The following is a 25,806-nucleotide window of genomic DNA, read 5'->3' as shown; positions in this document are numbered from 1 at the left end:
CATAACATATATATCTTACGGCATTTTAAGTTTCATAATTATAAATATAAATATATTATAATAAACGCTTTAGTTATAATTGTAACTGGATATTATGTTGACACTTTAATGTTATATTTTTGAATACAAATGCGATGTAACAAGTTACTGTTTACAGGTGGTAGGGCTTTGTGCAAGCTCTTCTGGGTAGTTACCACCCACTCGTCAGATATTCTACCGCAAAACAGCAATACTTGATATTGTTGTGTTCCGGTTTGAAGGGTGAGTGAGCCAGTGTAATTACAGGCACAAGGGACATAAAATCTTAGTTAAAAGGTTGGTGGCGCATTGGCTATGTAAGATATGGTTGACATTTCTTACAATGCCAATGTCTAAGGGCGTTGGTGACCACTTACCACAATGTGGCCCATATTCTCGTCCGCCTTCCTATTCTATAAAAAAAAAATACTGCCAAACGCATCCGGGCATTCCACTTCGAGTACATAATATACGACGTTTGCTGTTTTATATCGAGATTTTGTTACGTTTTTTTAATGTGTTCGTGTATTAAAAACAACAACGCGTACTCAAAGTATCGTATTAATAGTTTTTATAATCGATTTTATTTCAAAATCACTTTAAAGACTTATTTCGTATAGAATGTAAATTATTTTTTTGTAAGCAAAGACTTTTATTTCACAATAATACGACAAATATATGACTAGTTACTGTGACCAGAAAATGATCATTAATATTGTGATAAATAATTCGTTTTGATAATCATTAAATAAAGTAATCTATCGTTTATTATAAGTTTATTGGACGTCTGCAATACTCCGGAGAGACCGTACTTAAACGTTTCAGTTTTATGGTGCACTGAAGTGTCCCTGCGAGGTTTATCCCTATTTTCAGCTAAATGCGTTCAACGCTACTCGTGTTGCACGGACGATAAAATTCATTTAAATTGTATTTATTTATAAACGTCGATTTCAGTAACGGCTCGTAAAATTCCTATATTGCCTTCGGTCGGAAACAGCAAAACGCACGTATGGCCCTCATGTATTCACCACTCGCTATTCTGGTATGTCATTACTTCAAATTGATTTTGTTTCAAAATTCCTGTTTCAAATATAACATAATATAGTCATCATTTTGCTTTGAGTGTTTTGTCCGTTTAACAATATTGCATTTTGAGCTGTGTGAATGTTACCATATTAAGGCAGTAACTTAAACAAGCTTTATTTAAGCCGCCGACTAGAATGAAATTGTTAAACTTGTTATTTTGAAGTTTATTTAAAAATTCTCTAAATTTTGTTTCTTTTAATTTTCCTTAACTCCACGGGTTCAAATCAAAGCAAATCTACGAAGTTTCCAAGTGCCAATGTCTACTGTAAATTCGTTTAATATGTAAATCTGACTAAATTTGCTAAACGCCTTAACAACGCTGGGAATACAAATGATGTCAAGTGACTGGATTTATTTGAACACTCTTCAGCAGCCGATCTTGAATAAAGCCGATTTTATTGCCCAACTATTCTTATTTGAATTATTGTGACACGCAGAGTGACATCATTTTAATATATTTAAAAAGTAAGGCTATGTAAATATATCGAGCCAAACGATTTCAGTATCACAATATTATCATTTTCTTTCTAGATATTATCTCATTATTTAGCGGAAGGGAACGTATTGAATTTAATAAACTCATCTTCAACACCAACAGTATCAATTTTAGATCCAAAAAGAAGGAATGATATCGGTGGCAAAGCGTTTTCAGAACAAAAGGATATTCTACTAGACATGGTAACGATAAAGACGAATAGAAAATTACATATTTGATGATTGATAAAATGATTAAATTTTATATAAACACAAAAGCTGTGATATTTCACGGGTAATATTAATTTGCAGTTAGAAGCTAAGTTAAAAGAAGTCCGAGATAAAAAGAAGAAAAAGACTGATCAAGTTGAAAACCGTAATGAAGCTGTAGAAACAAAATGTGAATTGCAACCGAATGATATAGATCTTAACATAAAAGCAAATGGAATAATAGCAGTCGGTGAGACTGATATACGGTTGAAATTTGGAGAATCGGGTAAAGACGCGTCACATGACAAAAATACACAGTGAAATAATAATGTTAGCAATTATAAATCTTTTATATTTTAGGTAATAGTACATTAAATTTAAACGCTACGGGCATTTCTAATGTAGGAAAAACCCAGCTCAGACTAGGTGTTAGCGACGGCACCATCTATATACCAGGGTTAAATAATTTACTAAGAGGTACGTATCATATTAATTTTCAATGAATATAATCAAAATTATTGTTATTAAAAGCAACTATAGTAATATTTACTAAATAAATAACTGCTAGCTGCTTGCTCGGATGTAAGCCGTTAATCTGCGGTTATAATTCACCTGCTTCATTTATTTTGACGATAAGACAAGTCTCACTTACATAATCAGAAGGTAAAATTCGAATTCAAAATATTTGACACAAAATCGAGCCGAATCGAACCCGCATTGCTTGTCGATCGCGGTCACGTCGCTCTACCAACCTTATCAATTAATTACATTCATATACTTTCTACTTTTTACTTTGATAACATGTTTTTTTTACAAACTACAACATTCATGCATCAATGTACTTTCTAGGTACTTCAGACCTTAGAAATCCCTGCGATAAAAAAATTAAAATCAGAGAAAATGAAAACAACAACAATGAGATCAATTTAGATGACGCACCTCAGTTTAGAAGAAGCATAGAATTTAACAATACACCTTCACTTAATGATGTTAATGACATATTAAGTACTGAAACAACGCCCGATCCCCTTGTAATTAATTCTACTGAAGAAAGCGTAACCGTCGCCTTATTAAGCTCAGACGTTTCAGCTACGGGAGCTGTGGACGAGTAAAATATGAGTAACTAAAAAGCGATAAGTAAACATGTTAAATCAGGATGTCAATGATATTTTACACAATATACTAACATTGTGTTTTATTAATATTAGTCAAGTACATTAAGAAATTATAAATGTATGTACTAAGATGAGTGTTTTTCTTTTGTTGTTTTATCTATAAAACTTGTGTAAACCTCTGTGTTAATTTCTTAAAGTAATGTATATTATTATTCGTGGTTGTCTTAATATATGAGCCAGCCTTAAAACGCACTTTCTTATTGATCTAGTGTATAATTTGATACAAATCCCGAGGTCATCAATTTATGCGAGGACATGGTTCGTGTACTGTAATATCACATGAGCTGCTGGCAAATCCTTTGAAATAGGCCGACGTTGCAAAAATTCAAACAGGAGGAATTCAAACGACACAATACTATTAAAGACATAAGATACATAAATATATTATGTATGTAATTGTACATCAGCTAACTATTTATTTTGTACTGTTGGTTAAAAACAAAGTTGTCATTTTTGGTACAAGGTACTAAATACAATAAATCTATCTTTATATATATATATCAATGTTAAATTGTAATGCAACGAATGCTAAAGTAACAAGTTACAAATTAATTTTGTATAAATGATTGTTGGCCAATTAATTGATTACTAATTGTTGGATTGAATATATTTAATATAAAACCCAAAGTATATGGGATACAATCATGCCCCATCCCAAATTAGTGACAGTTTTGATATAAAAGCAGCGATTCAATGTCTTTCAATATATTAACACATTGTAAATTTGATGCTTCAAATATTTTTGAAAATATACATGAATAACTTAGCTTGGATATTGCATAAATGATAAACAAGCTTTATGGTATCAGTACGATGCTGAAGAGATCTTGAAGATCGTCGCGTCGGCGTAGAGCCCGCAAATTGTCGTTCAATGACCCAAGCTGCCTCTTGATTCGATGTAAATTTTAATGACCTAAAGAGATTATTCTTTTAGCCCTTATTTTTTTTTCGATTTAATGCAATAAAATTCTGTACTTGATATTCATTATTGCTTACGTTAAAATCAATAAAAAAATCTATCTATCTGTTCTATTTGCTTGGAAAAGTAAAGTGTAGATTTCACAAATGTTCGACAGCCTAGTTACTTAGCTTGTTTTCATAAAAAAAATCATTTCGTCTTATTAACAAAAAATAAAAACCAAATACAAGAGTAATTGAATAATCTACTTTTTTCCTTTTTGATTCTATGTACTTAACAATTGAAATATAAATGAATTCAAGAAACTTATCAGATTAAGATTAGAGAATTATTTACATGCTAGCAAATTTTAGAAAAATTATCGCAAGAAAATTTGGCATTTATATATTGCGTTAGCAATCAGAAATACGTAACCAAGATATTAAAGTTTAATAATAAATCTCTAAGGCACTCATTTACTATCAAAGACGGGTGTCTGCTTGGGCAGAACTAACTAAGCTGTGTTCCGGTTTGAAGAGTGAGTGAGCGAGGCAGTTTAATTATCTTATGCGTCGCGGGTGGTCGTTGTCACTTATAATCAAGTTGTCCCTCCGTCTTCTTATTTTAAATTTATAAAAAATATTATGCCCATTGAATGATTTGAATTTGTCATGAATCTCAAGACAAGTTCCCAGAAATTGTGCAATTAGTATTTTATTTTTAAAACCATTGACACCAAAGGAGACGTTTATACGTGACCTGAGAGTTGAGTGATAAACGAGACGCTTAGATAAAAAAATATTTTTGTAATATTTTCTCTAAAAGAAAATTCGGTAGTTGATTTTTCCCGACGGGCCGCAGACATTTCGAGTGACACATCTTTTGTGTCTTTCTTTTTCTTACTTTGTTATCAAACTTGATTGTATACTTGTAAAAGTAGAAGTATGTATTGTCTTCGAAACTTAAGAGATCATGAATAATTTATTATATGTAACAACATTTTTTTTAAATTTCAACAATGATTGATGTTTCGGACAAACTCGCCCGATTAGTGCGTCACGAGATAAAATAACTGGTAACCAGATCTCGAAGGGCTGGTATAACAATTAAATGATATCGTAAAATAAGAAGTTACACTAGTCTACATGTAATTAGTAGTAAAATTCTTAATATCTACACGGAGATAGCAATGTTATGCTTCTGTGCCTCGAAAAGCACGTACAGTCGTTTGTCGTGCATCTGATTCCTTTCCAGTAATATTGAAATATTGAAATGTCGTGCCATGAGAGGAAAATAGAGAATTTGCCTTCGATTGTACATACATTAATGAACTTATACTTTAATTAAATGAAGGCCAGGCGTATTTCCACCGCATATATGGAGGGCTTGTATTACATTAAACTTACAACCTCTTAAGTTTTCACTACGAAGCCAAGACTTCCTTATTCTTTTATTAGAAAGGTCTGGTCTCGTGTGAAGTCTATGCTACCATGTAGCTACTGTGCTATGTTACATACATGTGCTTCCAGGTTTCGTCGGTAGTTATGATGTTTTGAAAAATTAGTAATTAAGATCTAAACGTTCAGGTAGGACATCTCGGTTCCTATCGTCTTGGATCAAGACAACAGTTACATTGCCTTACATTTAGATATTCTACCCCTAAATAGCAATACGTAGTATTATTGGGTTCCGGTTTGAAGGGTGAGTGAACCAATGTAAACAAAGGCACGTTGGACCTGACATCTTAGTTCCCAAGGTTGGTGGCGCCTTGACGATGTAAGGAAATTTTAATATTTTTCAATTAAAACAAAAAAATAACTAGCAATTCGCTGACTGAAGAAGGTATAGGCTACTAATTGAATAAATGATTCTTTCATCTTTTAAGTAAGATAATACATTTTACTTAAAAGAAGAAATTAGATGTGTAACGCGCAGAGAAATTTATAAGTTGCCTTGTTCTTTTTATATTTTATAAAGATAGACAGTGTGTGTATGGTTAAACGCTCTAATATCATGAACTAAAAATATTTTAATGTTAGTCCGGTTATTGAGACTGATTATGGGTTATATAATTTAGCGCTATAAGAACAATAATCAGAAACGTCACCTAACATAGCAAACTGTACGACACAGGCATTTGTTATTCAAATTTAAGGCGGGTGAGGCCCGTGGCTTGACGAGATGACTAGTTTCATAAACTTTCGATTGATAACAAAACCAAACGTATTTATTCCAGTACAGTACATATTTATTATGAATAAATCTTAACAAGTAATGCAAAAAATGTAATATAACATTTTAATATTATAATCTATTCATTCGATAATGTTTCCTTAATACAATCTCCATTGTAATATTCATCTATTTACAGCGTGCGCTCGTCAACCACAGATGGCGCCAAGTGCTATTTAATATTTATAAGTATTAACCATTTCGGCATTATGTTTTGCTACTTCTACATATGTTTATGTTTTTTTTAAATACCTCTGTTTTAATATGAGACATGCATTGGCTCGCCTTGGAGGTGGACGACACTTGTGACGTAAAGTTTGGCAAGACGCTCATAATTTCTGCTCCTTTGTTTGTGCGTGGCACATACTCTATATACTTTGTCGCTAAAGTAAATTGAAATATCTATTTATTTTAATATCGGAACGCCCGTATTTGACTCATGTTTTTAATTAAATGCAAATTCTTTCAATTCAGTTACCACCAATTTCAATGTTTCATATATGCAAGGCGTCCAGTATCAGAAACATTTTTGTTGGCTAATTAAGATTTGTTGTTAATCGCATTACCGCTTGATATATTTACTCATATGATTATATGAGTTATATAATCAAATAGACAAGAAGTTTTTATCTCGCAGAAATTTTATCTTGCGAACAATATAAAACTTGGTCTTCCAATGTTAAGCGAACATCATACATATGTATATCTCCAATATAAATACATTTATAAATAAATGAGACGTAATTCTGTACAAAATTATGTAGATAATAAAAACGTATATAATTACTATTCTTCGTTTTCAAGCAAAGTATATAAGTTTAAATTAATATTATTATTATATGTATATCTTTGATAAAAAGCGTCTCTATTTAGTAATATGACGTGTGGTAAGTCACCTTACCGTCAGATGGCCAAGAAACTTGACCTCTTCTTACAAAGTTGTCGTTCAAATGCGTCGCTAACTACAGCATTTAAGATGTAATGTACAACTTCACAGGCTCACACTCCCTATTGAAACTGGAATAAAACAAAACTAGGTTTTTACTTTTTGACAAAATAATAAAAACGGCGTCTACCCAAGCTACTTGCACAAAGCGAAGTGAACGTTAAAGTAAAACCTACTTAGTAAGGTATTAATATTATTTTTGACCGGTATGAAGTGAATAAAATGATGATTTTGCTTTCTCGTGGTAATATTTTATACCAGCAGTATTACTTAAGTATTTGCATAAAATCCCACGATGATGGACGCTATAAAAACATTGTGGAACATTAGACTCGGATAATAGTATCGGTTGAAACCCAAGGGCGGCGAGTGTGTTGCTACACTTTTGTGGCATGAAATCAAATAACGAACACATATTATTTCATTTGTCTTATAAAAATTTTTTTTTTTATAAATATTTAAAGCAAGAGGTATGTTTTTGTTTTGAATATGTTTAGATTAATATATTATTCTTACATTCATTATTACTATTTTTTTTATTGAATAGGTAGGCGGACGAGCATATGGGCGACCTGATGGTAAGTGGTTACCAACGTTAAATGTTAACCATCGCTTACATTGCCAATGCGCCACCAACCTTGGGAACTAAGATGTTATGTCCCTTGTGCCTGTAATTACACTCACCCTTCAAACCGGAACATAACAAATATAATATTATATGTATAATATAAAATTAAGTACTGCTGTTTTACGGTAGAATATCTAATGAGGGTGGTACCAACCCAAATGAGCTTGCACAAAGCCTTTCCACCAGAACTACCCTGTTTCATTAGGGTTCGGTGGATGTAAATGTGAAAAAACCTTCTCTTTAACAGAAGACCTCGCCCCGTCTATAAGATGTATACTACTGTTTTCGTTGTTAATACTTAAGCAAAGTTTTACGAAAAAGATAAAGTTTTAAAACATGTCCATACAAGTTTTGAAATGGACCGCGAGCACTACTTGAGACATCGAAATCGTCTACGAAGCAATATATTGGTTTAGTTTTGAGTTCTCGTTTCTCGTTTTATAGTTTCCTCTCTAACTTTTGTGTAAAATTTATCACGAGGATTTTCTTGTTCAGCACTGGACGTTTAATTTAACAGAAAATGCCCTTTTGTTGAGATATTACGGCAGTACTTCCGGAAATATCGCAGTAAGTCTTAATAAATTTATTCTTTAATAAAACTTTGTAATACTTCGCTACGAAAGTGGACGGCTGACAGCGTTGATAAAATATATATTGATTCAGATAAGATGCTACATCGACACTGTAAAAAATATTAAAAATAACTTACATCGCCAAAGCGTCACCAACTTTGTGATGATGTAGTTATATTTGCTCATTTACCCTTCAAAACGGAACACAACACTATTAAGTATCTATGTTTAGCGGTAGAATATCTGATGACTGGGTGGTACCCAGACGAGCTGACATAAAGCCCTTCCATCAAGTAAAATACATACTGGAAGATAAGCGTTATTAGTAACCCTTTTTTAAGGATATTGTTATGTATAATGTTTTATAATTGATTTACTTCATAATGTTACGAGTTTGTGGGTAATGAGATGCTATCGGTGAAAGTAATAAGTGATTTATTACCGAAGTACACAAAATACAGTTAGTCAATATACCGCATAGTCCGTCATCTTCCGTGTAGGTATTTCGCTTCTCAATGATGTATTTTCTATAGCCTTTATAGTAATTGACTTCGTCGACGTTGAACTCGCTATTTAAGCAGTTATGGTTTCAAATCGGAAATCTTTTAAAAATATGTAGACACATAAACTACATAAGAATGAATAATAATGGAAGTATATAAGGTACCTTATAAACAACAACAAACGAAACTCGACTCTGGGCCAAAACTATACAGTCTATTATAGTTAGTTCTACTTAAGAAACAATACACAAATACACTTGAAATACTTTTTCCAAACGACTGATGAGTATTATTATTACGTATTTAGAATTATAAGACCTGATTCGCATCAATATTATTCTTTTACATATTCAGATGACCAAAAACTACAAAACATGTACTAGCAAAACCCGGCACACGTCCTGCCTGTGTTTATATAAAAATTATCACGGCGATCGGCTGAACGGTATCAACTTCGATTTGCTTCAGCGCGATCTATCGCGGAGTGTGAACTAGTGAATAATTTAAAAATACCATAAAAAATTGCATACACCTATGGGGCAATATTTTATTGTGATCGGTATAATATCAATGTATATTAATGATAAACAAATTTATGAACTAAATTAATATAAAAATAACTAATACTAATAACTAAACTAATGAACATCAAATGATTTTTAGATCGTGTATTAGATTATATTTTAAAAACACAGGTACTGAAAGATAAATAAGCTACTCCTTTCCATTAAATATAAGATTTTCAGACTCGTGCCTTTACACTTGCTGATGGAGTAATCTTGAATCGGAACACTGCAGTAGAAATTATTGATGTTTTGGTGACAGACGGATTCCATAAATTGATAAAGTTAGTAATTAGTAATCATTATAATTATGGTGTGATATTATTTCATAGTTTATTTTTTATGTGCAGTGCGGCGGCTGCGTCTGCTGCAGCGGTCGATCCATTTGTCGGTCGCCGAGGACCGCCACCATTGCTGCGCTCGCGCACACTGCCTGCAATAATAGCGCCCGGCTTTTCAATACTGCATGCTCAAATCGATCCTCAAAGGACTACTGGTAAGTTATGTGGGATTCTTACTATATTGTTAAGTATATTTTATAATAAAACCCGTACAATAACATTGCATAAAGTATCCAATATTAATTATTATTATTTATCGTTTTTATTTGCTTAATGTTTACAATACGAATTAAATATTTATTTTATATATTACAATACTTATTAATTGATTTTAAATTTTTAATTTATCGTTTATTTTACGAACAACCCTGGTCACATGCTATAACTGTGTACTGTGACATTCATTGTCAAGGAGATAGATCGTCTTGAGTGGTAGCGACGCTGTTGACGTACCTGACCTTCCAAAGGTCACGTACCTTTATGATTGTGTTGTAATTAACTAGTGTTAACTTTTATGTTGTGAATCAGGTATATTATTCAAGAGGCGTTTGTTACAAATCGTTCGAAATACGTATATTTGTTATACATATGTATTCCATATTTACATTATTTTTTCCTCTAATGAAATCGACTAAAGTATAAGAACATAAGTCAAAGCCATTCACTTACCTTAATGCAGAATAATGCAGCATCTTTGTCGAGTGCCGTCAGGCGCGGGGATTCCTCGCGTGCCGATTTTACAACTTATGAAAATATCGCAATGCACATTGAATAATATTTACGTAAGGTATATTACTTATTATCTTGTACAGTTTGTACTTTATACATATCTCAATGTAAAAACATCTTGCAAGCCTTCGGACCTCACAACTTGGAAAAATTTGGACTTCTATGCCTTAAATCGTCAAATTTCTGTGAGCTAAGTCGGGTTTTCGAGTCGCTACTAAAATAGTAAGGTGGTAGTAAATTACGTGAATCCTTGGTTTGTGTATCCCTTACTAATTTTTATTTTTATTTAATTTATTATAAAAACACGGTATATTTTATATAAAATTTTTTTAGCGTCAATAAAAATATTTTTTCAAATATGTTATGTTCATAGTACGTAATATAATTAATTAGGCGTTTTTATATGAAGAATTTAAATTTTTTCTCTAAAAGTTACATATTATGAATATAATATATAAACGGCAATGTTCCGACTGACTTCCAGACGTTAGCCGTGTTTGAAGAGAACTTTGTTAAGTAGAAGCGCTCTACGAAAGGTGGCGTTCTATATATTTTACTAAATTTTAATTTTATGTTGAACCTCCGACTTTGAACTTCACCTGCACGATTCATTCATTGACATTCATTTTTAGGTATGAACAAAAATATTTTCGTTCATTAGACAAACGTCAGGCAGGCAGAAAACCATGAGTATATATTATTAACTTCACTCGTTTCGTTTATAGTTGTGTCGTAATGGTTTTATCATTCGGATTAAAACGACCTGAATCATACCCTAGCGTGATTCAAAGCCGTTACGCGCGGCGCAATTCAAAAAGCACGCGAAGTAAAGTTGCCTCCAGACACTACGACAGACCTCGCCGAAGTAATAGTCTGTTGCGATGGTGTCGGTATGTGGTTCAAGTATTTAGTTGATTCCGTATAATTTTCTTTGACGTATAATATAACGTTTTTGAAAATAATAAAAAAACATCAATTAGAATATGATAAACGTATATATAAAAACTGAAACTGAAAATGTTTAGACGTGTTTTGGGACCTTAAAATTACATTTTGATGTTGTAGTTAATGAATTTAAATATAACAAATATTAATTTTCAACAATAGTACGGTAATATTATATTTTTGTTATAGATCAAGTTTATAAAACAAACATTGTTAGCCTGCCGTTGATTTAGCTCATGACTGCAATTTCTCGAGATCCCAGGTTCGGATCCCAGGTCGGGTCAATAGAAGCTGTGATGTGTTTCGCCAATAACTTCTCAACCTTGGGACAGGAAGTTGAAAGTAATAAAGTGCCACGTCAAGCGCAATGTTTTGGATAAAATTAAATTAACTGAAATTATTGGGAATAACTATGCTTCTCATCACTATATATATATATATATATATATATATTTGAGACATGTGAGAGGAGCAAACGAGCAGAAGGCTCACCTGATGAACCTGCAACACCCGAGGGATTGTAGGTGCGTTGCCTTTAATAATGAGTACGCTCTTTTCTTATCGGTTCGGAAAAGGCACCGGCGAAAGCTGGTTCCACAGAGGAGTTGTGCGAGGCAGAAAATACCTTAATTGTTGTAGATTTCCAAACATCGAGGTGGTGAAGACGGAATTAGAAATCTGGCGCGATGTCCGGTGGTAAAATTATATACATATATTTAATACATAAATATTAACACACAATACATTCTCCGTGATATATACGATAGAGGGTGCAGAGTGACCCGACGTCACTACATCTCTATATGTAGGTTTAATATAATACATCGACATATGAATCCTGCAATGTGGCGATATCACTAGTTTCGTAATAAAAAGAATCTCAATGCGCAACATGCAACCGTTTTATTGCAACAGTTTAGCGTTTAAGTCGTTTCGGGTGCTTTAATGTTCTATAGATTTTAAATCGTGACTCAACTTCCGTATCAATTTAATATTGAATCTGATTATTCTTTAACTGTTTCATTTAAGTGTATTTGAAGTAAAACTAAGTTAGCAAAATTCCTCACTGCTGGACCTTTTGCCAGAGGGTGGGTAATTGTGTCTTCTCTCCTCTTGAGGAGAGAAGGCACAATTTACACCACCATTTCTTGGTGGATATATATATTGCAGAATTAAATCCGACACGTGCAGGTTTCCTTACATTTACCTTCGCCACCGGTCAAAATATTCTTAATAAACACAAATTAAGCATATGAAATCTCAGTACACTAAAAAACTGATTGTAATAATCACGTCACAATGTTAAAATTACACCATGTTTTTTCACTGAAAGTACTAATGAAACAATAAAAGCGAATAATTTAACTTAAATTTATAATCTAATTGAAAAAAAGGCTTCTTGGTGCCTCATGGCTCATGCTTCACTGGGTTCCAAATCCTGTACAAGAATTTGAGTTGACAAATAAAATTTAGTATTTTCGAGAGATAAATCTTCCGCAGTTAGGAATTCAATAGCGGCCTGTGTTTTATTTGTGTATTGTATTATTTATTCCAATAGCGTCGTTACGCTCCTCAATAAAATATGCGCTGAGTAATTTTATCACAAACAAAGTAATAAAAAATATATACATACTAAAAGTATCAATAGCCGTCGACTAGGGCTGCTTTTACGCAATCATGTTGCCAGCACTTCTGGAAATGTTTAGTCGGTAGGACATTCAGCTGCTTTAAATTGACCGCTTCAATGAGGAGTAATATCAAACGTTTTATCTGGTAGAATTTAATTTTTTTAGGAGAGCAATAACTGCTCAGTTTGTCGCATATGTTTTATTTGTGACAGTACGAGATGTGCAACTAGTAAGGACATTTCTGTCATTAAGTTTCACAAGCCACAATATAATAACGCTAAACTTTAAATAATACTAAACCAAGTCAAGAAATACTATTCTTAAGCGTTTGAAACGTGAAATAATGATGTTTCAGAGGCATAAAGTCTCAAGGTAATTCCTATTAAATGCATAATTACATTAAGCGCACGTCTATTAGTATCAGATATTGACATCGAAATTAACTGCAATTATTACAGTCTATTATATTATCTTCACAAGTAAAATAATTGATAATCTGTCGACTTAATATTCTTTTCCATTTGTATGTTTTATCTTCTAACAAGTCTCTATATGTGTTTATATAACCACGGTTGAAATATTATCACAATCGAATATTAAAGTAATCTAATTAAGATTGAGGTCAACAAGAACAGTATACCGATCGCACCAAATGTCCAAAGGGCCAATATTATATCCTTCGGAGCGAGAATTGAATTGAAAGCATTCGCTTCGATGACGAATTTGCTATCGCTGCAGACAGACGTCAAAATTTATCAAATCTGAAAAAGCACTCAATTTCAATTCAGTTTATGTACATTTAAAATCAATACAAGTAACATAATAATATTCTGTTTTGCACCCCAAAGGATGTACATAGTACGATATTAATGACTAGAGCAAACACCACTATAGCACCCAAACAAGCTTACAGAGCATATGAGCGCCAAGGGTAAAAATAAATATTATTGCGCAGCGCTGCTATTTATTTTTACAGTTAAGTATTACAAAAAAGTCTCGTAATTTATAAATATAGATAGATATAACACTATCTAAGATGCACAAATAGGCGATTACGTAGATATATTTTCTATTACATATATATAATTGACTGTTCATATCTAATTATTTTTGTATCAAAAGGGAGAAAAAAATGCAATGTAAAGTGGAATGCAATGTATAGCACAATAGCTGTTATCGGTTTGTTTTATGGCTTGTCACATAAACATAACCGTCTGATACCGCGTTAAATTAATATTTCAAATATTCTATGGCTTACAGAACTTTAGTATACACTGCAAAGGTAAATTACGAAGCACGTCACTGCACATGGAGGGTAACTCGACATGTTGGGAGGGAGATTCATGCATTCATGACCTTGACACGCTTGATGTACATTTCAAATTTATATAGTAAGAAATAAAACTTCGCGAAACATAATACTTACGGAGAACGATCCGTTACAGATAGGGAGGATGAGAATTTAAAAATTGATAACAATAAAACTTTTTAAAAACAAAGTTTTTAATAAATTCGATTTTCTGATCACAGTGTTAGTTACAAATGGATCTACAAAACTTCAGCTCAATGAACAATGACTTGTAAAATGTAGTCGCAAGACTTGATCCTCACGTGAAATTAGGTAATTCATCGCGCGTGCAAAACGGCGACAAAGAATATTGAGAAACTTAAACCGATTAAAATTCTGACACATATGTAACGACCTGCCCGCATTGGAGCACCTTAGCGTAAGCTCCATCTTTTCCATTAATTGCAGAGCAGATCTTTGCTTAGCAGTGGAATATTAATAGATTCAAGATTTTGGGCTGGGCATATTTCTATATATTCGTTCAAAACCGAAGCCAGGATCTTAACGTGATTATTCCTCGTTGCTGGCAAGACAACGTTCGGGTACCGACATTATGTTGAATATAATGTTAGCAAACAGAGTGGTGCGCCGGTGCTTAAGCACCTCGTCGAGGCACTAGTTCGGAATATTATTATAAATAGGTATTTCATTTAGAGTTCATTTAATGTTACATACTAATATAGCCATATCGTTAGTTCGAAATTGTACTAAATTAGTACAATTTACTTTAATATAATGAGACAATGATGTTTAATATTATAATCAAGTAAGGATGCTTTAAATTTTTCAAACTAATTTAACTGATTAAGTTGAAATATTGTCGTCTAAAACAGTAGCTGTTGGCACTTGCTTTGAGCTTTCTCTTATTGTACCATCAACAATAATGGCGGCGGGTTGTAACGGATAATCGATTACAACAAAGAGACTACAACGAAATCCGGGTGTTAGCTAGTTACTTATAAAACAAAAAGTAAAAATATAACGGAACAACAAGATAATTTTAAAGGTAATTTAATATCGCTTCCATATACCTTGAGTGTTTCCATATACAGAGATGTGTTCAATTGATTAATAATTATAGGGAAACCGGAGACTTACGGTATTATTTTCACCCGGTATTACTTACATCCCGATATATAAAGAAATATCGCTCACCGATGATACCCAATATTTATATTTTAAGTAGAGTAAATAGTTCATCAATTTCCTCTTTATTTTCATCAGACGAACTATCAGGAAACCTAACAAAATATACATTTTAACTTCTTGACCGACGCAACTTTATAACTGAACGGTACCAACGAAACTAATCAAAAATGTATGTAACTCGTAGTGTGAACGTGCGTGCACACACAAACGCAAAATATATTAAAATGTAATGTTATGCTTATGTAAAAATCAAGCTTTAATAAAGATTTAAAATTCCAAACGTCTTGTAAAATTTATTATATGTAATTATTACCGAGATGGTAACATAAATCCTGGAAATAAAGAGATCGCGTCCGAGCTGTTTCAAATAAAAATATTCCAATAAACAAGGATTGTTGAAAAAAAACCTGCTGATTTTGTCACCAGTTCTTATCAGGCCTGAGATATTTTACTTCAAACCTTTGATACATTACCACGAATATCTCCGAGAGCTAGATATTTTTACAAGAAAATAAAGATATTATTTTCACCTCATGAATGCGAAGTGCTATGATTGTCACCGAAATGAACGTTCGTCGAGACCGAATGGCTTGCGTATTCAAAATTGTAGATACAAAAGACAATTTTTTTGCTATTATTTACTTTGCAAATTAACTTTTTTCATGTAGTGCGAAGATAAAATAATTATTTCTTTTAGCACAGTACTTACTAACATATTTATGAATACATATCTAATTAAAATTATCACAGGCGTTAGATGTTGGTTGGCATTTTTCCAAGGCTGTCAGCGTAGGAACCCACTCATTAATAGTTCTAAGCTATGGCATAGTGCAATTATTTGTATCACTAATTACAATCACAATACAAGAATCGTTTAAGATTCCTTTAATTTGATTGCCATAATTCTGCAGCACGTCAAGGATGTGAAGTTGACCGTTATAAGATTGCAATGCGTAAAAACAGTAAGTTTTATTAACTTAAGATTTGCTTCAGACTTTGAAAAGCCAATAATAACTTGCTTAAAAATTAGGGCCTCGGGATCTGCGGCTTTATATCTAGCCACTTAAACAACGAGGCAGATCGGAGACTTGTTACAAGGCGACTATAATGTTCGATGTAATAAAGCCTTTACAAGTTTAACGTAAATGTTACTGTTTTTTTTCTAATGACCTTATTATATTGTGTATATTAAGTAATATTGTCTTAGATAAAAAGCAATGAGGCTCTCATTGCATTTGTAGGTATATATAAGCCCTAAGAGGTTTCAATATAATAGTAGATATACGATAACGTTAGACCAGGTCGTGTTTTACAAGGTAATCAAGGTAAATGCCACAAAGCACATTAAAACTGAAACAAGCACCATAAGCCATGTTTAATTATCTCGAAAATACAGCCGTCGTGCAGAAACGTAGCCTCGAAAAACGCTTTGGATCACCGCCAGCCACTTAGACTTGCAAATACTATGATATTTCTATTTTAGTCAAGCCATTACTTTTTTTTAATTTTTAGCTCTATGTTGCAGTAATAAAACGACATGTTTGCGTATAAAGTTTGATTACCTAGAGATAAATATCTTTTTTACAATGAAAATATGTTGAATCCAAATATATTTTATTCCAGTACGTTGATTATGTACAGTCACCAACAATTTCAATAAATATATTTTTTAAATAAAATATTAAAAAATATATTAATCACTTATAGCCAATCTTGAACTGAATTTCTTAAGATTTAATGACCTTCGGCTTCGGCCAAAAATGGAACTGCGCTCGGACACTAATACAAATAGGTAGATACTATATTGCATTGCACAGATATTTTATTATTTGATTATGCGGATATAAGCTTATATTTTAAGCTACTGATAAAATTGATTCCCTTCTCTCGTGATTTTTTATTTTTATTAGTTTGTTCTGCTCAAATTATGTTTTAGTTATAAGTAGAAACTTAACAGAGATGAGTGCTAATGTTAATATTATAGTTTTAAGAATGAATGTTATATTAGTTCAAAGCATGAAGACAATAGAAGTAAATGCTTAATCAGCGGAATGTAAGTCATTGTGTCATTCCATGGCTTGGGACATATGAAGAACATTCGACTAGAGCATAGACCTCTGTTCGGTCGTGTCAATTTTAATTATAATTAAATATTTTAAAACTAAAATGTATCTCTTTTAAAAAAGTCTGTCCTGCTCCCGTAAACTTGTCTATGTACGGTTTGTTTCCCAAAGAAATAAAAATAAATAAAATATATTATTAAGTTGTATTATTTAAAGAAGATTTAAATTGATACAATTAATGTTTGATTTGATAAAGATAAAAGATAAAGAAAAGATTACTAATTTTAATGATAACATGAATATAAATAGTCGAGAAATATTCTGCTCAGAAGTCTCTTTGGAAGAGAATTCTCGTCGAAAATTCTTGTTGTCAGCTAGCGCCGGCTGCATTCAGCAATGCGGCGAGCATACTGGAATTTTAACCGATAGCCATACAAAAATAATTTACATTGGCTATGATTTATATGTACTAAAGCCCGGTATATATACAAAAAGATTACTGCTTACGGTTACTAGAATTGTTTGACCTTTATATTTTTAGAGACATAACATACTAGACTTTCATAGACTTCAGAAATGGTCCGTATATAATACAGACTATTTTTGAATCGCTGCGCTGACGACAACTGAAGTTAGTTATATACGTAAGCGTGCAGACTTAGGATTCTTAACAGGACAAAATAAAAATTAACAACGATGAAAATGTTTTATGTTATGTACCTTTACAAAATAATACTATGCCCCACGTCTTTTCAAAGGCCTTCTCCTAGTAAGGACGTTTGGAGGGTATTCAATCACGTTTATCCAACACAAGTTCATCGATATATATGCGGCAGAATTTCAACTGACGTAAGCAGGTTACCTAGGTTACAGCACGATGTATTTCTTATCCGCCGAGTGCGCGATGAATTATATTAAAATATATATATATATATATATATGACGGCGACCCTAGAAATTAATTGTTATTTCTAGCATGAGCCCTAATGTGGCTCGCTAGACAAAATTTGGTTTTAAAAACCCTACGACACGTGTTACAATAAAGTTGACCCGCAGAGGTGTATGTGTAGGATGGCTTAGTTCTCTCTTTTCTTAACTGGCGCTTTTCTTAACTCGTCTAGTGCGTGAAGGCGGTTTTCCTCAAACGTCTTGATCTTTTTGTAGATGATAGAGCGCCAAGATGTCCTTTGGGAAGCGCTTCCCAAAATATAAATACAAGTATATGAAAACTTTATGTCGCTTGTCCGGATTTAAACCTGTGATCTTCAGTTAAGATCAATGTCTTCTCTTACTGAACCAACTATACTGTTTTGTTTAAGTTGATCAATTACAAGTCAGTATAAATGGGTAATCGTGTTATGGACGTATGAAAGGAAGGGACTTATATATTTATAAGGGGTGAAATGAAATCTGTATTTTGAACTGGCCTTTTGTTAAAAGTTCACGTAAAAGTAACTTTGATTCAGTTTGTAAAGAAATCAGATTTATTTAAAGAAACAAGATTAATGTTACGAATTGGTTAAATAGAACAAAATTTGTATATGAAATTGAAAAAGTTTTGTTTAATATTAATGTTAACTGTCCACACAACACACTTGTTAACACTGTCCTGCAGTATTGTTTGCCTTCGCGTTGAATTATTAATGCCTGAAAAAATACAACAATGAAAAACATACTAACATATTCATTACTATATTTTTTACGTAACGTTAAATGCGTCTATAAGATTATGAGAGTCAGACATATTTATGAGTCTGAATTACGCTTTCAATATTTCAATTAATAATAATTAAAACATACTCAGTCAACTGTTTCTTTTAATTTATTCTCCTGTCACTTGTGCTACACATATTAAAAATATATATACATTAGATTACACTTTGAACGTATAGATTTGAGTAGTACAAAAAGTACTTCTTTAGAAAAAATGTAGGAGAAGAAAGTATTGTTTCATCCATTTTTTAATATTATAAATTATTAAGTTCTCATTGGCTTATTTAATAAATAAACTAAATGAAGCTAAAGTTCATTGAACTCAGTCGTTATGTCCTCATGAAATGCTACGGAAACTTTGTTTTTATTTACGTAGCGAAACCTTTACTTTTATTTTATTATTTTGAATTTCGCGCGTTCGAAATTTTGTTTATTTTCAATCTACACCTTAATTAATCGTTCAAAAATGTATATCGTGTTCATTTGAATTACGCGTTTTATATATTTAAGCACGCAATTCAATTGAAACTTTATTTATTTGATGTTAAAACGCTATGTTATATTATATAATAGAATCCCATATCAGTTATATTTATAAATATCTTAGGTCTCTTTTATTAGCTACTAATAGCACTTTTAAAATTGTAAATTAGTAAAATAATCCAAAATCCTAATAAAACCTGTTTTTCATTTTTTTTTTTTTTTTATATTCGCCGGGAGGGCAAATGACTACTCCACCTGATGGTAAGTGGTAGTAGAGTCCAAACGCGACGACGGCCAGTACAGACGGGAAAAACGTTCTGCACTAGCCGCCTTCGCCTTGCCGGCCCGCAAGATGCCTCTTCACGCCTCGTTTGAAGGAACCCGGGTTGTAAGAGGAGGGGAACACGTGAGCTGGTAAGGAATTCCATTTTTTGGAAGTGCGACAAAGAAAGGAGTTGCCAAATTTCTTTGTTCGCGATGGAATTGATGTCACAGTTAGGCGGTGACATCGAGAACCAGCTTGCGTGGACTTAAGAAGGAAGGGGGAAGCGGGAATTAGAGAATTTCATTTGGAACATACATCATTTGGAACCATCTATATAGACGGAGCACTTATTCAACGGTTATTTAGATATAATTGAATTATTGGTAACGATATCTAAACAATAAATTATTTATTTCTAAAAATAATAACGTCTCAAAGCTTTCGTACCTGTACAACTGTAGTTGGGGAGCTAAGCGAAGTGAAAACCGTAGGAACGATCCTCACTATTATTGGACCTTACAATTAAGTAAAGGGGAAATGGCAACTAATAAATACGTATATATTGTAGTTGCGGATCATGTTCATTTATATAACTCGTTCATATTGTATATTTTTTATATATTTTAATCTATGTAACTCGATATTACTTATTACTTTTATTTTACTAGACTAAATATTATCAATAAAATTTAATAATTGACATATTTTATCAAGGAAGGATCCTTCCACTTCGAGCGTACCTTAATACCCAATTAGATCGCATAAAAATCTATAGAAGGTACACATACAACCTCTAAGGATTTACTAATGATGAGACAGACAGCGGCCTATGGAAAGGATCTCGTGAATAATACCGCAGACGTTCCTTACTGTGAAATAATTGTGTTTCAATTGTTTATTAAACAGAAATACCAAAGTACCGTTGTACTAACTACGTCAAATGACTTTGGTATTTCTGGTTTTTCCGGTTACTGAGCTGTGCCAATAAAATTCATTAACTTTTTTTGTCATGACACTCAGTTGCAGCTGCAACAAGCTAGCTCGCTCGTCCGAGGTCTTAAGAAGTACGCAGTGTGCATTCCTGTGACTCGAAGATCAATAAAGCTTTACTTACTTCTGGGACGCACACCTGTGTTTGCCCGCGCACTGACTTCGCTCTTCAAAATCTCCTGTTTAATAGGCTAGTATTTGTGATGCCTCTGTTACCCGACTACAAAGAATAAGTAATTTTGTATAGGTTACATATTTTAGCAAAAGAATGCCAATAAGAATTAAAAATTAGCGTTAATGAGTTAAAGACTACTTACCCCCAAGTGGCCCATTTGCCCGCCTACCTGTAATTAAAAAAGAAACGTTTATTCCCACAGAATAGCTCTTCGAATCTAAGATTTTTTTTACAATATTTATTTTAAATACAAATGACAAACTACTAACGGCGTAATATATATACTTTATTAAAATAATTTAAAAATATTTAAATTAATCTTGCTATTTATGGATTGTTAGAATATTGTTTTTTTAGGTTTAAGATCTGAATAAATGGCTATATTATTATTTATTATTATTATTATTTATGGACAAAATTCTTCAAACAATCTAAAGCATTTTATACATGACGTAATTTATAGAGTTAAACTTCTCTGACCCATACTCTCAAATAGTTCTTTGAGAATATATCCTCTCAGCTCGCCGCGCACTTGAAGTCTGGAAAACTATTAGTTGCCGATTTATTTATACATAGTACTGGCTGCGCTTCATTATATTGGAATTATTTAAGCCTCCTTCATATACATACATGGTTATTTACACTTGCTTAGAGTTAACTTGGATGAGGTGGCCAGGATTACTTGTTCGACCAAAAGGAACCAGAACTAAGTTTTCATGTTAAATGAACAATACAGCTAGAGACAAGACTTCGCAATGATATCAGCTGATATAGATTTTTGTTATAACTTCTTAATATTTGTTGGTACGACTTCTTCTTAATGTTTCTTTCATTTGTCAATGTAAAAAATCTTTACCAGAAATATATTACTTTGTCAATTTGTTAAACTGTATATTTTGTAGTTATGTTATGCGTTCTATTTTTTGTATTTCGATAGAATAGTTATTTTCGGTTAGCTAAACGGATTATTTTAAACAACATTAAAACAAATAATCAGAATCAACTGATATAAAGAATTAAACTATGACATATAAATGTAGAGGATAATTTAATTTAAATGTCAAACTCAAAACATCCAAAATATTTTATTAATATAGGTTTAAAAATGATCGAATTGTCTAACCCACACAGCTTCTTCCGCCGGTTCTTTCCAGGTCCGGGTTTTTTTTTTTTGTTTCAGAACCACTGGTAGTTTCTAAATTGATAATGAATTAGTAAGTGTAATGCTTTAATATTAAATAAATATTTTTAATTTTATGTGATGTCTTTCGATGACACTGTCTAAATACTCGGGTCTTCTTGCTTTTAAAGGTTATAAATACATCATAATATCTCGGCACTCATGAAGTAAGAAATGTTAATTGTTTTTTCTTCCGGTTTGAAGGGTGAGTTAGCCAGTGTAATTACAGGCACAAGGGACAACATCTTAGTTCTCAAGGTTGGTGGCGCATTGGGAATGTAAGCGATGGTAAAAATTTCTCTATATATGTCTATGGGCGTTGGTGACCACTTACCATATGCTCGTGCGCCTACCTATAAAATATTATAAAAAAATATATACAATTTGTCGTTTTTCGTCTTGGGCCTGACCCTCAGTAACATCGGGCCTACAGACTGGTGCTCCCATTGCATTATAGATAATCCCGATTTGGCTTACATAAACAAATACTATAACGGACTTTTATGTAGGTTTTAGGATACCGCCACCTGATAGACATTTCCGTGACATAGTACCCAAGACGCCAGCGCTATTGCCTTTGATGGGGAGGCTCAATTTTTATTAGAATAAGCTTCGTTTTTAGGTCACCCTTTCTGTATAGATGCTCGAGTTTATTACGAAATATGTGGATAATATTACATATGTAATTACCCAACATAATAATTGCTGTAGCGTTTGGGTTTATTTGTATCACTGTGAGATTTATACCAAATATATATCTTAACGATTACGTTATCCGAAATGCATTAATTCCATTAAGCCATGTAATACTCCTACGGGGATAGGTATGGAATACTGCAATTATTGTGACTGGCGATAAAATTTAGAGGAGTTCTTAGTAGAAGCGATGGTTAAGGAGTGCACATTTTTTTATCGTAATATATGAATAACGCATTACGCGTTTCCCCACGTGTATAGCAAAATATGACGCACTTGATACAATAGCTGGGTTGTTTGCTGAAACGAAAAAAAATCTGACAGAAGTCGCTTCAACAGCCTGGGGATACAAATAATCTCCAAAAGGTTTGGTGCAGAAGGCAAGGGGAAAGCACTGCAACTATCCTTCCCAAGAAAGTCAACATGAAACTACGAACAGAGAGAATACGATTGCCATGCGACCCGCGTAGGAACCGGCGCCGTTCTGCGTCCGGGGCAGGCGATCTGAAATATGTTACCGGCCACGGGGTAGCAGGGAACCAGGCTCCACATGAAAATTCAGCAACTGGACCGTATTACAAGCTACGCCAAATCCAAACAATAGGGACATGGAATGTGCGCGGACTACTCAGCCCTGGGAAATTTACTATTTTGGAAAAGTAGATAGTCAGATGGAGTCTTAACATCTGTGGACTCAGTGAAACCCACTGGAAAGGCAACGGCTATTTCGTCACTGATTCCCACGCCGTATACTTTTCTGGAAATGACACCAGCAGCCAGAATGGAGTACCTCTATTAGTAGCTGTCCACAAGGGGAACTGTGTGATTGGCTTTGAAGCAGTGAATGACAGAATATTAAGCGTCAAACTTAAAGCATCACCAGTGAATCTGAACATTATGCAGATATATGCCCCTACTAGCACTGCAAGTGAAGAGGACATTGAGAGATTCTATTTTGAAATAGAAACTTCCATCGTTAAATGATAATAGAGAATAATAAACCTAATAGAGAAACTCTAATAATACTGGGCGACTTCATTGCCAAAATTGGAGAAAATTTTCACCAGCCTGGACATTGTGTGGGCAAATTTGGACTTGGAACTCGCAACGAAAGAGGAGAACGTCTCATACAGTTTGCAAATGAAAATGACCTGGTGATAGCCAATAGCCTTTTCCAGCACCATCCTCGCAGGCTATACACTTGGACATTGCCAGATGGTAAATATCGCAATCAAATAGATTATATCCTAATTAGATCGCGATGGAAAACATCAATTAGAAATGCCCACCCGGGGCAGATTGTGGATCTGATCACCGACTTCTAATTTCAAAGTTTAAATTAAAGTTAAAAGCGGCTCGAAGTCACCAAAAACAGAGAAGAATTGAAGTTCAGGACAACTCAAAGTTTTACGCTGCTACAAAACAGAAGTGGGTAGAATGGCCGAATGCAGACTTTACAGAGGAGACAGGCGTCTCCTCTGTAAAGTAAAAAGAGAGGTTGTGGGACCGAACCAAAAAACTAATAATAGAGTCTGCTTCGGTCTCAGGATCATCAGCTGCAACATGCAAGCGACAACACTGGATGTCAGATATATACCTTAGAACTAGTTGAACGGAGACGCACGCTAAAGTCAACAGGTGCAGGCATTGGCGACTTAAACAAACTGTCAGCACAAATTCAGGCAGGTTGCAGGAAGGATTGTAATGCCTATCTCTGCAAAATATGTGAGGAAATCGATGCTCATGCAAATAGACATGAGTCCAGAGATCTCTATCATAAAATTCGATCCATCACAAAGACACTTCCTTCCAAGACCTGGGCCATTGAAGATAGTGATGGTAGAGTGGTCAATGAGCTAAACCATATAACTGACGTTTGGAAGCGATACTGCCAGTCCTTGTTCCAGGACAACTGGTCGAAAAACTTTCCTGATACAGAGCCCAGAAATTAAAACCAAGAGTCAGACATTCTTCGATCGGAAGTAAAAACCGCCATTATGCATCTAAAGAAGGGGAAACCCACAGGAAGAGATGCTATACCGATCAAAACTATAAGAGCCTTAGGCGAAATAGGTGTCAATATCTTCCACAACATATGCAACAAGATATGGCATTCAGGAACATGGCCCACAGAATGGTCTCACACGGTTTTCATTCCTTTGTACAAGAAGGGTTCAACTAAGAAGTGTAGCAACTACCGCCTTATAGCCCTCATATCTCATTCTAGTAAAATTTTACTACACATACTCAATGAACGACTGAAGAACTTTCTGTCCAAGGAAATTGCACCAGAACAAGCCGGTTTTGTAAAAGGAAGGGGTACGCGTGAACAGATCCTCATTGTTCGCCAGATAATAGAGAAGGTACAAGAGTTTAACAAGCCTACCTTTATTTGCTTTGTTGACTTCTCAAAGGCATTTGACTCAGTAAAATGGCCCAGACTATGGAGGGTTTTACTGGACATGGGTACACCGAAACACTTAGTTCATCTTCTTAGACGTCTTTACGAAGATGGGACTGCATCCATGCGGACGGATGATGTTTTATCTGAAGATTTTCATCCCAGCGCTGGAGTTCGCCAAGGATGCATAATATCACCGCTCTTGTTTAATGCTTACACATAACTGTTAATGCGCATTGCGCTTGAGGACTGGAGTGACGGTGTTGCAGTCGGTGGGCGCAAGATTACAAATTTGCGCTATGCCGACAACACGACCCTGTTTGCGTCTGACGCGATTCATATGAAAGAATTGCTTCTTAAAATGCCAAGAATTCGGATTAAAGCTTAACCGCAGT

At 33.6% G+C, this 25,806-nt stretch overlaps 2 protein-coding genes across 5 annotated transcripts in view; both read left to right on the top strand.

The window, feature by feature from the left end:
* The window catches only part of LOC126770703 (uncharacterized), a 55,525-nt gene extending 52,498 nt beyond the window's left edge, over positions 1 to 3,027 (top strand). For 2 of the 4 annotated variants that reach the window (XM_050490215.1, XM_050490214.1), the window contains exons 2-6: positions 973 to 1,060; positions 1,636 to 1,782; positions 1,891 to 2,074; positions 2,149 to 2,265; positions 2,638 to 3,027. In XM_050490215.1, the coding sequence (XP_050346172.1) occupies positions 1,028 to 1,060; positions 1,636 to 1,782; positions 1,891 to 2,074; positions 2,149 to 2,265; positions 2,638 to 2,900 (744 nt within the window). In that variant the 5' untranslated portion in view covers positions 973 to 1,027 and the 3' untranslated portion in view covers positions 2,901 to 3,027. Of the gene's footprint in view, positions 1 to 13; positions 262 to 972; positions 1,061 to 1,635; positions 1,783 to 1,890; positions 2,075 to 2,148; positions 2,266 to 2,637 lie in introns of those variants that run through there. The other 2 variants (XM_050490212.1, XM_050490213.1) reach the window with 2 other exon arrangements.
* The window catches only part of LOC126770698 (uncharacterized), a 234,614-nt gene that overhangs the window by 81,419 nt on the left and 127,389 nt on the right, over positions 1 to 25,806 (top strand). Inside the window, exon 3 of the mRNA XM_050490200.1 lies at positions 9,656 to 9,801. Within this exon, the coding sequence (XP_050346157.1) occupies positions 9,656 to 9,801 (146 nt within the window). The remainder of the gene's footprint in view (positions 1 to 9,655; positions 9,802 to 25,806) is intronic.

The sequence above is a fragment of the Nymphalis io genome, chromosome 9, assembly GCF_905147045.1.
Source record: "Nymphalis io chromosome 9, ilAglIoxx1.1, whole genome shotgun sequence".
NCBI classification, from domain to species: domain Eukaryota; kingdom Metazoa; phylum Arthropoda; class Insecta; order Lepidoptera; family Nymphalidae; genus Nymphalis; species Nymphalis io.
The sequence above is the reverse complement of the archived record's forward strand: the minus strand, read 5'-3'. Positions and strand labels throughout refer to the sequence as shown.